Consider the following 17,744-nt stretch of genomic DNA (forward strand, 5'->3'; position numbering starts at 1 on the left):
CATGCCTGCTCAATTCCGACTTTCGCCTTTCTCCGATCATCGATCATCCTCCAGGTTTCATCCGACATCCATTCACTTCGTCTTCCACAAACTTTACCGAGAGTACCATGGCTCGTCGTGATTAAGGCATTCTTGATTCCACACCACTGTTCTTCGACTGTTCCGTCTGTCGGCAGCTCCGAGGCTCGGGATTTACTAACAGAAAAAAAATTTCAAATACATACCAAATTATGCCTATTTGATACTCAGTTCATAGGCTTTCAAACGTAGAAAACAGATTTCAAAAATTCAAACTAACGACCGAGTTATAGATGATTATGTGGAAAAGGTTACTGTTGGTCAAATTTACCCCGGTGATCAATGTTACCCCGTTTTACGGTACACAACATTGTGATGAGCTCGTTGGTCATAAAAGTGCGAGTGGATGATCGAGGTTGCTTGAAGTTCTCTTAAAGCTTTTATTGGGAGCGTTGAGTTTAAAGCTTCTGAGTATAGGAGGCGTGTTGGGTACATCCTAGGCCGGTTGTAGACAGCTTTCAAACATCGATTTTGTGCAGCTTGTAGTTTTTTCAAATGGTTATCCGCTGATGCACCCCAGATGAAAACTTGATATTGCAGCTTTGATTGGACGTTTGCTTGGTACATCATGGCTAAATGTTTCCGTGGAACAAATCTCTTGATTTTCCACAACAAACCACAGGTTGCACTAACTTCTTTATGTAGTTTCTCTATGTGTTTGGTCCGTTTTAGTCTGTTGTCGATGTTGAGTCCTAGATATGTGAAGTTTTCTACTCTTTTAATTGGTATATATTCAACAGTCAGATCATGGTGTGATCCCTGGATGTTGATACGATCATATACTTGGACTTCGCCAGATTTAAGGACAACAGGTTCTCGTCGAAATATTTCTGCAAAACTTTTAGGTCCTCATGCATGCTGTTCACTATTTGGTTCTCATCATTCCCAGTATAAAACAAAGAAGTGTCGTCGGCAAATAAACGTGGTTTACCATTTAAATTGAGATGTGGCCGATCGTTGATATACACCAGGAAAAGGAGAGGACCTAGATTACTGCCTTGGGGTATTTCAACTCTCAACGATTGGTAACAGCTTCGAACTCCGTTTATGGACACATACAGGCTTCTATTGGTAGGAAAACTTTTCAATAGTTCTAGCGATATCCCTCTTATGCCATAGAAAGCTAATTTTTCGAGTAACATTTCGTGGTCTGTAGTATCAAATGCCTTTTTAAGGTCGAGGAAAAGAAGTCCAACTTGATTTTTTTGATCCAACGATTTGTATAATTCTAAGAAAAGTTCGCAAGTAGCTGATGCCGTGCTAGATCCTTCTCGACATCCATATTGGCAATCGTATAGAACGTTTTGGCTCTAGGAAAACGTTGTAATCCTCGAAACCAATAGTTGTTCTAGGGTTTGCTGAAGGCTGGCAAAATTGAAATCGACCGGTAGTTGTTCACATCGACTTTCTACATCGACTTACTTTGTGGATCGGTACGACTTTGGCGACCTTCAAACAGTCCGGATGTTTTCCAGTACATAGACTTTCATTGAAAACAACCCGCATTAATTTCAGATCCCTGCAACGTTACACGATTTGTCTATGTATCGTGTGACCAACATCTTTTAAATATGTGCTCGTGAATCTCATTTTTAAGCTTTTTTTCCTCAGATTTAAGCTTTTTTGCCTTGAGAGCATAGGAGACGAAAGCTCAAATCTGAGGAAAAAAGCTTAAATCTGTCAAAACGAGGGGAAAAAAGGGGAAATCTGAAAGATGTGCTCCACACGGTTTGAACAACATTGCCGGGAAGTGATTAATTTAGAGAAGAAGCTAAAATGGGTTTTGATGAAGTGTATAGGTATTCCATCAGGTCCAGCACTTTTCATCGAGTCAAGGTCTCGAATCTTCAAGATTACTTCTTGATCGGTGGCCGGTTGCAGAAATATAGAATTTCGAAGATGTGACAAGGTTCCAAATCGATTTGGATTCCGCAGACTCGTAATGGTGGAGGCAAGCTGGGGTCCTATGCTGCTAAAGAAGGTATTGAAGGTATCGGCGACAGTCTTCTCATTACTTATCATGTTTCCATCTACTGAAAGTTTAAGTGTAGGTCATGCTGCTTGGATCTATTTCCGGATAAATTATTAAGACATTTTCAAACATTTTTGCAGTTTGAGTTACTAAGCAAATCACAATAGTGAGCATTTTTCGCATTTTGTTTACCCCAGTTTAGTTTTCTTGATGCGTGCAGTAATAAGCTACGAGTGTTTTATCGAATGGATTTCTTTTATATTTAGCGTAGAGTCTATCTTTAATTTTCATCCATTCCCAAACATCAACTGTCATCCACGGGCATATTCCTTTCACTTTGGCATGTACTTTAAGGGTCATCGACCTTAAGTTCTTGATATAATATTATTATCTTCGCAAGGAGTTCTTCCGCAGAATTAGCTCTAAGATTATAGGCTTTCTCTGCAAACATCTGGTTGAGCATCGAGTTGTTTACAAGGACTTTTTCGAATTTGCGAGCGAAATCCTTTTTTTTCAAGAATATTGAAGAGATGGTGCAATGCAGGAATTCGTTACTTGAAAATTGAAACAAATTAAAGATACAAGTATTAGACTGTATCTGGGTTGGAAGGTTTATTTGTTGGGATATTCATGTCTCCTACTATGACACATGAAGAAGTTGAACCGTTATCGGACAGTATGGCTTCCAAATTTTCAAAAAATTGGGTTACATTGGTTGAGGGTGGTCTGTAGATAGCGTGGATATCCATTTTTTCTTCACTAATTTGCAAGCGAACATGTATGTGATGATATCCACCAAGATGTATATTATTTTCTTCATCACATGATATTGATAAGTTTTTTTTCAACTTATACTTCGTCAAATCTGTATTTTGGGTAGCTGCATCCTCCTTCTTCAATTTCCACTTCATTTTGGCCCAATACTTCTTAAATGGAAGAAACTGAGGGCAATTTGGTGAATTGGGCTGTTTCCGAATGAACAAAACTTGATTATGTTTGTGCCACTAAAAAACGTTTTTATTAGAATGTCTGCTGGCATAATCTGACTAATATCGTAGCAGAACCATCATGAGATTGAACTTAAAGTATAATCGGTTAGTTAGGATCATAGGTAAAGAAATATACATTCTTGACTCCTTTTTTTGATGTTTTTAAAACAGCGAAAACCAAAGGTTTGTTTTGAAAATTGTTGTTTTTCTCAGGGGCAGAGTCTTGGCAAATCATTATACGAGCTCTGGAAGTAGTAAAAATTTGCTGTTTGTGGTAATGTTTTAATAAATCATAGCTAGAAAAAAATTTCAGCTCTACGGAGAAAAATTTGTGGGATTTTTCTGCGATCTACCCTTAATTTATTGCTTATTTGAAGTTAAACAAATTTGATAATGATAGATCTTGAAGGAAATTTTGCAACTTTTTCATCTTTTTCTCTTGCATCGTAAATATTTCAAAATCGCGTTTATGTTAAAATTTGAACAAATATAGAACAGATAGTACTTTTAACAGCCATCAAAATGCTGTAAAAGTTGTGTTCTTCCGATAACTATGAAATGAGCTATCAGCAAAAAAAAAATGTTCCATTACTAAATAAACTTTAAAGCTAAATATTAAGAAAAAACAGTATTGATTGGGACATGTTTTACTACTCTGCTAGATTCCACACAACACCTCCACAGGAGATTCAACAAAAACAAAATTCAATTTGGTATTCAAAGTGTTTCCTTCATTTTCATAAGATTCATTTTCCATCCTTAGGTAGCTGTCCGTTTTTTTGTTTCTTGAACTTGGAACACGCAGTCTCTTTGGGTTTCTTGCTGCCCTAGAGAAATTGTAAATCCCACCCTCGAAAGGTTGCTACCAAGTCAGTATACAAAGCAGTGCAGACTCTGCATCCATGACTGTGACTGTCATGAATATTTTATTCGAAACTACTGCAAATCTGGACGATTCTAACGAATGGGAGCTTAGGGTTGCCAAATTTTAAAACCTTCTCTTCATTAATTTTAATCCCTGTTTCATTGTTGTTTTTCCATTCAAGCCATGGGATGATATGGTGTTAAGCTTGATGTTTGTTCCCCTGTTTGATAACCCTAGAAAACAATCAAACATTCCTGTGTAGAATGTTGTTTTGTTTTTCCTTCGATTGTTTACCATCTAGCACCTGCTTTGGGGGGGGGGGGAAAGATGAACGAACATTAATTTGAATACAATCTTAAATGGTTCTTGCTCCTTACACTTTTTATCAATGGACTCCGAGCTCCATTGATACTAATCCCTTTTTGGAATCAATCGTTTGACTCGGCATTAATAAACAATTTATCTTATTTGCTCTTACACTCCATAAATCCATCTAGGTGATATTTATCCATTGAACGGACCAACAGATTTCAGAAAGCTAAAAGATTAATGTTTTTGTGTTTCATCCCTTCAATAAACAGGTGCATTTTAAGTGCAGTGGAAGCCACAAACCACCCCCATCGACAGAGGAATCCCACGTGGATCCGCACACGGGAGTCCATTTCCAGGAAGTGACGGCAACGGTTTCGCGCGATTTGGTGTTCGAGTATTTTGGCAAATCCCCGTTTAAGTGTGAATGTCACGCGTGGTCCCCTCGAGGAAAAACCGTCAGCCAGCCGGCATCAATTGTTGTTGCTTGTGAGTATATTTTTTTTTTCTTCTCAAAATTCATGTTATTTTTAGCAATTTCAAGTTTTTTCGTATCTTTTTATGCATTTGAAAAAGAAATCATTTAAGAAAATCATATTTCTTTTTGAAGAACACAAGATCTACAACATTTATACAATCAAAGGTTCGAAACTATATTCTACAAATATGCTTTTCAACTTACAGTCAGAATTATTCAGTACCCGCTTTATGCTGCTCCCACCAAAGATGATTTAGTTGAATGAAGTGTGAACCACAAACACAAAAGTAAAAAAAAAACCTCTAAAATATAACTACATATCTCCAACAAATAATCATTATTCTTTTATGGATGATCATAAATCTTTCGAGGGAAGAGAATATTAATAACCGAAACACTCTTGCCGCTTACCCATTTTGGGGGATCGTTTCGAAGAATCTTGCATGCTGGAATTTTCTTTTTTCTCTCCCAATAAGGGTACAGGATCCGAAACTGAATGATTATTTTCATATTTTTCATCAACAATACAGAATACTAATTTAAATAAAACCAAGCAAAAGCACGTTACTGGTTTTTTTTGCTCTCAGATACTTCGATCTAAGGCAATTTTTTTTCTATTCTAATTAACAGTGTTTAAATAGGTTCATCTACCATAAATATTTTTTCCCTTACTTGGCAAAACCCAAATTGATTGCAGTCTGTTTCGCGTTTTGGCCTTTCGATGCCCCGAGTGCGTGTATGTTTTCGTTAATTAATTGCTCCGAAACAACAGAAAAAAATGATAAACATTCTCGAGGGTGGATTAGACAAAGACGACAACAACATCGGGAAGAGATTGCTGGTAGTTTGTCATGCAATTTTGTGGTTTTCTTTTATTTTTTGCGGACGCTTTAATTCGGCTCGAAGAACAGTTGTTCATTCACATGTGCTACTTGTGAATGAGGTTTTTTTTTCCTTTCGAGAGTTAAATCAAGTAATTGGACTTGTTAGCGTTGTTTTCGAGATGGTCGTAAATTTGCGTTTTGACAAGTGATGCTTGTTTGCTTTATGACGATACAAGTTCATCATTATTTGGGACTCGAATTAATGCGAAAATATGTTCCTTATTAGTCAGAAATCATAAAAAAAAACAAATTCTTTAATAGGTATGTCTAAGCAAACAGCAAATACTTTGTCTAGTCATGTGATTTTTCATCAATAGGATAAAAAAATTTATTCTATAAAAGATTCAGTTTTACTTTAATTTTATTTTAACATTAATTTAATAAATTCAACTAAAGAACCCTTTGGCTTGCCTCATTCAAAAAAAAAATACCAAAAGTCTTATTCAAATAATAAATGGAGTGGTCTGACAAAATGGACACGAAAAAGCTCTCTAGAGTCCATTGTTTCACTAGAGTAAAACAGAGAATTGAACCGGAAATGATGAACCATAGAAAGTGGTCCAATTGTTTAGGTTGACTGCACTGAATTCGTATCCATTTTTCGTGTTCGTGTTATCTCAGAAGCTTAAAAATCATAACGAAGAAAAGTTTTCACTATTGGTAATCCACATGAAAAAATCCTATCTTTCAAAGTCCAATCAAATGTCGTTTTATTCCTCAGTGTGAATGTATCCAATCTTTTTCACATGGATTGGCAGTTTAAAACTTAGCAAATAACAATTTATTAAGGGGGGGGGGGGGGGGTAGGGTCTAACACTTTCAAAAAATCGATTTTTTATTTTTTTTATTTTCTTACTGTAAAACATTTCAAGAATGTTGTGTCAAATTTTCAAGTTAATTGAAGCAAAACTGTAGAAATTATAGGCCTTTATCTCCTCCTATCTAATACTGCAAGAAAGCAAGAGCAGAAACTTCAAAGGCGTTTTTCTCGAAAGCACATTTCTAAAGTCCGTGGACATCGTCATTTGAAAACTACTTATCCGATTTCTTTCAAATTTGGAACATATTTTCTACATATAAAATACCAGACCCCAAAGTTTTTCTTTTTTGTTTTTTTTTACTTTGGGGAGATTTTACAGGTGAAAAATGGCGAAATTTTTCGTGAAAAATCGTAGTTTTTACTTCAAACAGCCACAAAAATTTCATAAAATTTTTTTTAAGTTAAATAAAAACGTTGGGGTCCAGAAAAACATCTATTAAAAATATCTTGTTCTGATTTTTTGACTTCAGATGATTCTGTGCTGAGATACAGTGTCCACCGCAAATCCTGTTTTCTAAAAGGCATCCTCGAACGTGCTCCGTCACCAGCTCATTTTTCAATATTTTCTACGAAAAAATTACTAAATGTTCTTTTAACAATGCTTTGTATAATGAAAAAAATTTGAATAAATTTGTTTGAACGATAGCTCTAGAAAAAAATCGTGAAAATGGTGTTTTTTTTATACCCGTTAGACCCTCCCCCCCCCCCCCTTAAGAGAACAGGATTTAAAAGCTGATTGTCTGATCCGTTTGAATTTATGTGCCGGGCCGACCAGAGTTCTAGGATCTGATTTCTTAGATTAGAAACTTAAACCTGAGACTTGAAATTTTAAATTAGAGATACATGCGACCTGAGGCCTGAAAATTAAAATTAAGCAAAAGACACTTGAGATTTAGGATATTATATCTGAAAACTGTTTTCTGATCTTGAATTTTTTATTTGGGAACTGAATCAAGACACCTGAGGAGACCTCAGGCATGAGACCTGGGACATATGACACAAAACCTGATTTTCAGACAGAAAACCTGAAAATTTGAGACTGACTCGTTTATTCCAAGAATTTTAAACAGGGACTTGGGACACCCGAGATCTGTAAAGATGAGACACGAAACATGAGATATTAGACATGAGACCCAAAAGCTGAAAACCTGAAACATGAAATATGAGTCATAAAGACTTGAAACATGAGACATGAGACATGAGAAATGAGACATGAGACATGAGACATGAGACATGAGACATGAGACATGAGACATGAGACATGAGACATGAGACATGAGACATGAGACATGAGACATGAGACATGAGACATGAGACATGAGACATGAGACATGAGACATGAGACATGAGACATGAGACATGAGACATGAGACATGAGACATGAGACATACATAAAATAAAACTATTGCAAAACAAATTTTTTATTTCACCCAATTACTTAGTTATAGACAGGTCACCATTTTTTTTCAAATAAATGAAACTTGATGCTTTAAGACAAGGGTGAGCAACCTTTTGAACCAATGGGCCAATTCAAATTTGAAATCTTGTTAGCGGGCTGCACTTAAAATAGCTTTTTCTTTAAATAATAAGCAAAGCTTTGCGTCATTTTCTATAACTGAAATTTTTTGGCGAAAACTTATCTAAATAAGTAAAGATAAAACGAATTTACTTGTTTACCATCAGAAATTCATCATTTTTAAAAAATCCGATATTGAGAATGTACATGAACAATTATTTGTCATTTTTAAATTCTTTCAATTTTTTAAAAGTACTTCTTGAAGAACATTCGTTTTTACAATATTCTTGTACCATTCCTCCTCACTTCCATTTAAAAATCTTCTGGTGCTTACCACAGTGATAACTTATAGTGTAAAAAAATATATTCAAAGGAATCAATGCCTTCTTAGCGTTGAACGTTCAATTGCTAATTGACTTCCTGAATTTTTTTTTCCACAACTAAAACTAGTCCTCAAAGCCTCGATTTTTTTCCTTCAAACGGTAAAAAACCCGTTTTTTAAATTGAAGTTGACAAGGTTGTCGAAATCAAAGAATATTTTCAATTACTCATATTTTAATGTTACTATGTTCAAAACTATATTCTTAATTCCAGATTTTTTATCCAGATTTATATAATTTTAAATATTATAAAAATATCATTGAAATAGAATTTCTATAGCTATATATTATGACTTTGGTAATGTGGAATGCGATTTATAAATGAAATTATTGAATTTATCGATGTTTGTTATAAATTTTAAATCAAATTTTGAAAATACATCACAGATAATTGCCAAATACCTTTTGAGTCGAATCACAATTTCAGATATCTCATGTTTTTATCAAAAACTCAAAATTTTGGCGGTTACTTTGATGCCGGCTAATTCATGTTGATAAAAAAAAATCAAAAACGTACATCCAGACTTTATTTTTAATTTTTCGTAGTTTTCTTCAATATTCAAAATAAAAATTATTTTACAATGTTTTGGTTTATTTTTTGGCAGTATTAGAATGCTAACAGAATAATCCTTTTTGCCGAATTGGGTAGAATAATTTATAAAAAATCCGCTAAGCACATTTTTTTATCATACTTTATTTTTGTTTGAAACGAAAATAAAGGGTTCACTAATGAACTTCGAAATTACTTTGATCATGTGTAGCTACCGATTTTTAGCTGCTCTTCCTGACGTTAATGGATTTTGCTTTTCAAAGTGGAAGGAGTTAAATAATTAGGAAAAATGTACCGTGAATAAAAAAAACTCCAATACTGCGTTAATAAATGCTTAAAATGCTAGGAAAAAAGTTAAAAATCTGAATGATTGTTGAGATAATGCAGACAAGTGCGTATTTGATTAAGTCATATAAACTTTCCACCCAAACCATTGTAGAAAAAAGTTAAGGCTTAAACATTTGAAAAAAGCTTCGCGGGCCGCACATAAGGGTCTTGCGGGCCACATGCGGCCCGCGGGCCGCGGTTTGCTCACCCCTGCTTTAAGAAGCTCAGTCTCAAAAAGCTTTACTGCTTGTCAGAAGAGATCTTTGAATTTTCATACTAAATACATAGAAAGTTTTTCAGTGTTCATTCATTTCAAGAAGACCGACAGCACTCTGGATTGTCAGTGCTACCTGGAGTACTGTCAAAAGAAAAAAAACTTTTTTCATATACGAAACCGTTTTGAGTGATTATCAAAGTGAATTGAAAAATTGACAGTGGCTTGTTCTTTAACTTGCTGAAGTTTGAATATTAGGAAATGCAATTTTCCAATGCTTACTGAGTTTTAAAAAGTTTTTAATAAAAACCTTTTCTGAGAACCAAATAAGCGCGGTTTTTTCTATTTGATATTTATGTAGGCATGTGTCTTAATAAGCATTTTTTTTAAAGCGTACTATACATTATCAATATTTATAAACTGTTAAAAGGTGGTTTATTTAGAAATTGTAATATTTATTTCCATAATTATTGTTCGTAGCAAATGCAAAAGGTTATGCGATAAAAATTCGTATTAGTTAAACCACATGAAAATTTGTGAAAATATGTATGAGTCAAAATTTCTGATAAAATTTCAAGAAGGAAAACCGAAAAAAATGAGTTTCACATTTTTATTTCTTAAGGTCCTTTCATTGTTAGTAAGATTATTCTTTACAAACAAAAATCCAGGTGCTTTTTCAACATGAAAAATGTGGAAATATAAAAAATCTCATTTTCGTGAGAAAATGAAAAACGAAATTTCAAATGAAAATGAACAATCGTACCATGAAAGCCAACCTTGTTTTGTTCACCGGAAACACCATCCAGTATCGAATGAATATCACTGAGATGAATTTAGAGTTAAAAGCTTTTTTCTTTGATTTGACAGCTTTTCTAAAAATGAAACTGAAATATAGAGGCACTGATTATAGGCAAAGAAAGTAGTTTCTAACAATGAACGAAAACAATTATCAATTTATTTTTTCGTCCCCTTCCCTTCCTCGAAATTTCCAAAAAACCCAAGGGGAGGATAAATAAAATTTGAATTTTTTTATATAAATTTCGAAAACAAATCCAAAATTCCGAAGTATTACAAGACTAAAATACAAATTTTGGAAGATGGGAGTTATTTCATCTTTTGTCATTTTGATTTTATTGAATTTTTCGATAAAAAAATTACTTAATATATAGGTTTTGTGCAATGATATAATATGCAATTACGTTGCATATAAGTTTTCATGTTATTAATTTCAATTTATTTGTTTTTCGCATTTGTTTTTATTATCCTCCCCCTCGTGATGGTCAATCTACGAGTGACAAAAGAAGGATTTGAAATTTCTTCCGGCCTTATAAGGTTGCTAGAATTTTTCAGCACATATCCGAGCCGGTTTTGGGTAATTTTATATGAATATCTTGCAAAATTCAGGCATTTGGTTTCGAAATAGACGTCCAAAAATCTGGGCAATAGCCGGGAAATCAAAAATAATCAAAAATAAAATAAAAATTCGAAAAACTAAGTTTATCACTACTTTTACAAAGTTTTCTTGCTGCAAAAAATTGACACCATTGAGAGAGATTTTTCTCAAGCAATATAAGTTGGTCTGAAAGATTCTAGACTACAAAAAAAAAAAAAAAAGATTCTAGATCATTTATCAAGTCTTGCAAATTTCAGATAACCTATCCGTTTGTTATAGTGTAGTTTCTTTACCGTTGATTTTCATGTTCACATATTTCGAAACGAAACTGATAAATGATGAATGTTGCATAATAGAGCATTCATAGGAAATGTTTAGTTTCACTGATTCGTTGTCTGTTTTCATTTAACATTAAGTTTCGGATGAAAAAAAACCATACTTTTTCAATTATTTTTTCCATTTTATTAAAAGTATGTTTAAGTCCAAACCATACGTCAATATAGAACAATCTTTTCTCTTGGTGAATCCGACCAATTTTCTTATTTAACTAGTGTTAACTAGGGAAAGGCCGCACCAGTCAAAATAACTGGTGTAACACTTCGTTTGTTGAATATCTTTTAAATACTTTGATTGAAAAATTCGCCAAAAATACCACTTTTCATGGATTTTGAATATCTACAAATCGGTTTAATTTTTATTTCTCTTCCTCTTTTAATAAGCGAAATAATATTCATCTTGGACACTCAGACCGTGATCAGTCAAAATGACTGGTATAATTCACAACCCTAAAACTCCAACAAGTTATATTTTTTTCGTTTCCCTTTAGTTTAATTCGCAATCTTCATTTAAAACAATGATCCCTAGTTGATTTATGGTGGGCAGAAGTGTGTCATTCGTTATAAAAATATTGATTTTCGATGCGAAGTCATGAAGATTTGTGGAAAAAGTTCTCGGATTGAGCGCTGCGTGGCGCTTCAAGCAATTGAATTCCAATTTTATTGAACTGTTTTGTTGTTCAACTGTAATTATGTTTTCTGCCAAAATTTGGCCAAATTTCTTCGAATTTTGTGAAAGTTTTGTAAGATTTAATACATGCCCTTCAAGTAATTTGAATAATTTTATGTTATAAATATCTTTTATACAAAACAAATAGGTATGAGTAAAATAGTTATGAATTTTTTATTCATTTATTTATATTTGAAGACATAAGTCATGAAACTGAATAATTTAAATGATATTTCAACAAGGGTACACGGAATGGCTGCAAATTCTTCATAGTTAATTATAGAGTGAAAAAGTTCTCAATTTGCATTAGAATATAAAATATTTTTGAGTGAGAAGTTGGGGAAAGAGAATATTTAAATCAGTTAAAATGTCACGGATCAAACGGAAATAAAAAGCACCAAAAAAGCATCCTTAAGGGGGGGGTAGGGTCTAACGGGTATAAAAAAACACCATTTTCACGATTTTTTTTTCTAGAGCTATCGTTCAAACAAATGTATTCAAAATTTTTGCATTATACAAAGCATTGTTAAAAGAACATTTAGTAATTTTTTCGTAGAAAAATATTGAAAAATGAGCCGGTGACGGAGCATTTTCGAGGATGCCTTTTAGAAAACAGGATTTGCGGTGGACACTGTATCTCAGCACAGAATCATCTGAAGTCAAAAAATCAGAGCAAAATATTTTTAATAGATGTTTTTCTGGACCCCAACGTTTTTATTTAACTTTAAAATATTTTTATGAAATTTTTGTGGCTGTTTGAAGTAAAAACTACGATTTTTCACTTAAAAATCCGCCATTTTTCACCCGTAAAATCTCCCCAAAGTAAAAAAATCAAAAAAGAAAAACGTTGGGGTCTGGTATTTTATATGTAGAAAATATGTTCCAAATTTGAAAAGAATCGGATAAGTAGTTTTCAAATGACGATGTCCACGGACTTTAAAAATGTGCTTTCGAGAAAAACGCGTTTGAAGTTTCTGCTCTTGCTTTCTTGCAGTATTAGATAGGAGGAGATAAAGGCCTATAACTTCTACAGTTTTGCTTCAATTGACTTGAAAATTTGACACAACATTCTTGAAATGTTTTACAATAAGAAAATAAAAAAATAAAAAAATCGATTTTTTGAAAGTGTTAGACCCTACCCCCCCCCTTAAAAATATGTTTTTAAAATGGAAAGTTTTTTTGTATGCTTTGTGGTTAATGATTGTTACCAGGGGTCCTAAATCTGATTTGCTTACAAATCAGATACATATGACGGGTATTTGAAATGCAATATTATCCAATTGAAAAACTTTTAAGGAGAAACAAATCAACATATGAATTGAACAATATCGATTCATTATTTTTTTTTTCACCAAATTATGAAAAAAAAAAATTTTGTTCCAATGTATCAATCGTTCGAGCGTAAAATGAACTTCATAATGCCATATTTTCGAAGCAATGGAAAACTCTCAACTTTTTTCAGAAACAGTTTTCTAAAATGTTGATTATGGGTACAATTGATCCCCTAGAGTTGGGTACAATTGATCCCCCTTCCAAACGGCATATTCTTCTTCTGAATTGATCGTTATGATTGTTGATTGCGAAACTACTAATATTTATCCAAAACCTAATATTTATCAAACAATTGTCTGAAGAAAAGAGCAAAAAAAATTAAATTTCTCTTAATTATAAAAAATAGCGCCTCTAAGTATGCAATGTTTTTAGCGTTGAGACAAAGTTCTAGAATTTTCTTCTTATGCCTACTATAAATTGTAAAATGGAACACACATGGCCAAAATAGTCAATTAACATTCTATTTTGGGGTTTTGTTTTATTTGTATACTAGGATTAGGGCTTCCTGAATAAAAGATCAAGGGGGATTCAATAGGGGATCAAGTCTCCCCTAACTTCAGAAAAATTGCAATTTTTTTACTCCCACGAAAATGCTTCTAGTTCATCAACGGGTTCAAGTATCGTTCTAAATTTTGGAGCATAGAAACTTGAAGTTACAAGCTGTCAGAAAATGTCAAAGACGGCGAGTTGCTAAATTTTTCCAAAAAGATATGGTGAAAATAAGAAAAGGGGATCAAGTATCCCCACTCTCCCCTATCAAGACAGAAAAGTTATTATGAAATATTAAGTTATAATAAATTTCCCCTTTACCAGTCATTTTGATTGATCACTGTTCGAATAGGTTTATTCAATTTGACGGTCTTTCGTGTTGATCTTTTGGTAATTCAGGTAATTGGGTTCGGGAATTCCCGGGATTTTTCAATTTGTTCCCGGGATTCAGGAATTCCCGAAATTTTTTGATTCCCGAGAATTTTCGGTCGAGAATCCCTGGGATGGACACTCTATAAAACCTGAGACATGAGACATGTATAAGGTTCTCGGTGTCTCAAGCTCCAGAGCAAGCATTCTAAACAATTTATTGAGAGCGTATGCCTGTCGATATAGAGATAGATGACCCAAAACGCCTAGCAAACTTAACATCAGTTCCGTTCCATCCTAGATGCTTGAAAATCTAAGCTTTCATAAATCTGATAATTATGTTAAGACTCTTTGATTTCGCCAAAATTTTTATAGAAATCTGGTTCATTTTCAATTGGAAAAATCTTTCGTCGCAAAACTTTCCAACTATCTATTTCAACGTGCTCAGCATTTTCCAAGAAACATATTCCAACTGATGTAGATAACGCTTCATTTGACTCCACACATCTGCTTCTGCGAGTTGGTTCAGTAAGTGATGGCCCAGAAAGATTTTCTAGACCAGAACATTTGTTCGCGTTTTTTCTTCTTAGCTTCATGTTCCACGAACCAAAGCAGACTCCTCCAGAAGGCTTAGGGTGATAACTTTTCGCGCACCAACCAATCTCTACACTACGCCTCAAGGCGATGGCTCCCAAATATTGCAGCAATGAGTCAAATTTATGGCTCGAGCTGTGTGATTCCTTCGAAGGAAATAAAAAAATCAGCACAACAGACAAAAAACATTTATGAGCTAAGAAGGCGAAGCAGAGCACGACCTCTTTCTGATTATTATTATTTTTTGCATCATGTTCCTCTCGGATCTGCAGTCGAATGTGAGTTGTCCAACATATTCCCCCGTAAAGTTTTTTTATGCCCATCCCAGAAGCAGAAACAGTAGAAATATTGCATGTACTCTAAGATTAGAACAAGATTCGGTTCGCGAATTTGTAGACACACAGATACTGTGAGTTGTCGTGTTTTTTTTTTTTTGTTGCTCTCATCCTTGACTGTTCTGTATCTAACAAACTACGAAACGGAAGAATTATTGCCGAACTAATTCTGCCTGGGGGAACAGTCGACTCGACGCGAATATTCCCCAAGATAAAACTTATGCTCCCCGGAGATGTGCATCCAGCCCAGAGACCAAACACCGACAAAGGAGCTAATTTCAGTCGGAATTTCTTCTGCGAGAACGTCGTCGTCATCAGCATAAAACATATGTGGTGGGAAATGAAGTTTTACAATTTTTGTGTACCTTCAACCGTCACCGGGCTGCTAATGAATCTCTTTTTGCGGGATTCACGACAAGATGCGCTCTGTCTGGCTAGTTGGCCGCAGGAAGTAAATCTAAGGGAGCGGAAAATTTCTTGACGCGAGGAATATGTTTTGGCCAAGAATGTACAAATTAGCGTTGCTGAGTGCATTCTGAAGAAATTACTTAATTTAGGGAACATATGTAGACGAAATATGTATTTTGTGGTTTGTGCAACGCAAGAGTGTTAAGTTTTACAAATTGTAGTACTTTGAATTGCACAGAATATTTAAAGAATAATAATACAAATTTATGAAAATCACCTAGTTTGATCAAAAGGCTGTAATCCATGGTCATGGTTTAAGAGACAAATAAAAATTTAAAATACTCTTCGTCAGCTGGCCGGGATGGAATATCTGCGTGCGTGTGTACTGAAAAACCATCACACTACACTCCTTAAGCTAGGAAGTAATATTTTTAATCAGTCCCTAAGTCAACAATATTTTTTTATCACCTGGAAACGAAAGTATATGAGCCCATTTTTCAAAAAAGGTGATAAACAAGTAGTGCGGAATTATTGAGGTGTCACCTCGCTAGCTGTCTACTCAAAGGTTTTGGAGAGGATTGTCAATGATGTTTTGTTCTAAGAAACTGGATCTCAGACAATAAGTAAGGTTTTTTCCGAAACGCTACGGAACGTCAAATTTCCAATGTCTTTTCCAATATAGATGGAGGAAAACAAGTTGACGCAATCTACATCGACACCACTGCTGCCTTTGACTCAGTTAATTACGAAATTCTCATTGAAAAGCTGCAACGTTAGGGATTATCATTATCTGTGAGACTATGCGCATGCATCAGAAGCTACTTAACTAATCGACGTTTGACTGTTAAATTGGAATTTTTGAATCTCCAGACATTATTCTGACTTCAAAGGTACCACAGGGTAATAATTTGGGCCCTCTACTTGCTACTTGCTGGATGTGGAGCGCTCCTGTACGGTGACGAATTGGAACAACAGTCACTAGGCCGAATGGTCGTTTTCGAATTGTCGTCTGGCTTCAACAGGATCTGTGGTTCTTTTCTATGGTTAAGGTTATCTGGAGTACATCAATTCCGACTGGACTGTCTTTGCCTTTTTGTGTACGCCAGGCATTACAAGTCACTTGCTTCATAGGCATTGCCCTCCGCTTTCTTGCACACCATGCTGTTTTGGCCGCATTTTTGAAAACTCCGTGATTAGTGAGGTCAGTTGCAGCTCCGAGATTATCGCACAGAGTCATAAAACCAAAACAGCTCTATGTACATCTGTTTGTATCCGGAGAGCAGTTCTATAACCCGACTCTGACAATCCCTACTGTTAGTAGCGAGTTGAATGCTGGTGTTGTTATTGAATTATCAATTTATAGAGTTTTTGACTCACAACATAACTTCATGAACGGGATTCCTCCAATTCCCTCGATTCATGGCAACCGTTCTCCAATTTTTCGGACATCCAATTTCAAAATATTCTAAATGATTGAAAATCGTATGAAAAAATCTAACAAAACTATGACAAAAATATAACAAAATAATGAAAAAAATTTAAAATATTATAACAACAAAAATTACAAAACGCTGACAAAACTTGTCAGACAAACTTGGCAAAAGTGATAAAAATTTGTCAAAAATATGAGAAAAATATACAAAAAATTTGATACATTTGATATAAAATGTCAAAGCCATGACCAAAATATAAAAAAAAACCAGACAAAAATAAATGAAAATGGACTAAATAAAAACAAAAACTTAACAATACTGACAAAACTCCAAATAAAAATTTTGACAAATATTTGATAACATTATGGAAAATATGACAAATGAAATAAAAATATGACAAATATTATAACTAATCAATAATTAAAAATATGACAAAATTAAGCAATGAAATAACATTAATCTGGCAATACTATGACAAAAAATTTACAAATGTTTTTAAAATATAACAAAGCTGTGACGAAAACTCCAAATATGATAATAAAAATGGAACAACGCTATGATAGAAAAAAAAACAAAATTATGACAAAAAATTGACAAAGATTGTTATAGTAATGTCAGATTTTTGTCATTTTATTTTAACTTTTGACTTAATTTTGTTATGTTTTCATTTGTCATATTTCTGTTATAAATCTGTCAGATTTTTTGTTCATTTGATTGCAATTTTTATATTTTTGTTTTTTTTTTCGTTCGATTATAGTCGTTTTACCATCTTCTCTTCATACTGAAAGTCTTACCCGGTACAACTGTGTTCAATGATTACTCTTGGATTTGAACTCACGGACATCGGCTTAGGAGGGAACTATAACTATAACTTACTAACTGAGCTACACATATCACAAGCCCAAAGCCCATTTTGTCTAGATTTCGTCTAGAGTTGTCATTTTTTCATCATATTTACCATATTTTTGTAACATATTTTTCATTATATTTTTGGAGTTTTGTCA

The 17,744-nt window shown here is 33.9% G+C and overlaps 1 protein-coding gene across 3 annotated transcripts in view; it reads left to right on the forward strand.

The window, feature by feature from the left end:
* LOC129750145 (uncharacterized) overlaps positions 1 to 17,744 on the forward strand; it is a 531,649-nt gene that overhangs the window by 165,962 nt on the left and 347,943 nt on the right. For all 3 annotated transcript variants that reach the window (XM_055745386.1, XM_055745388.1, XM_055745387.1), the window contains one exon: positions 4,486 to 4,702. In XM_055745386.1, the coding sequence (XP_055601361.1) occupies positions 4,486 to 4,702 (217 nt within the window). The remainder of the gene's footprint in view (positions 1 to 4,485; positions 4,703 to 17,744) is intronic.

This window comes from Uranotaenia lowii, chromosome 2 (assembly GCF_029784155.1).
Source record: "Uranotaenia lowii strain MFRU-FL chromosome 2, ASM2978415v1, whole genome shotgun sequence".
NCBI lineage: Eukaryota > Metazoa > Arthropoda > Insecta > Diptera > Culicidae > Uranotaenia > Uranotaenia lowii.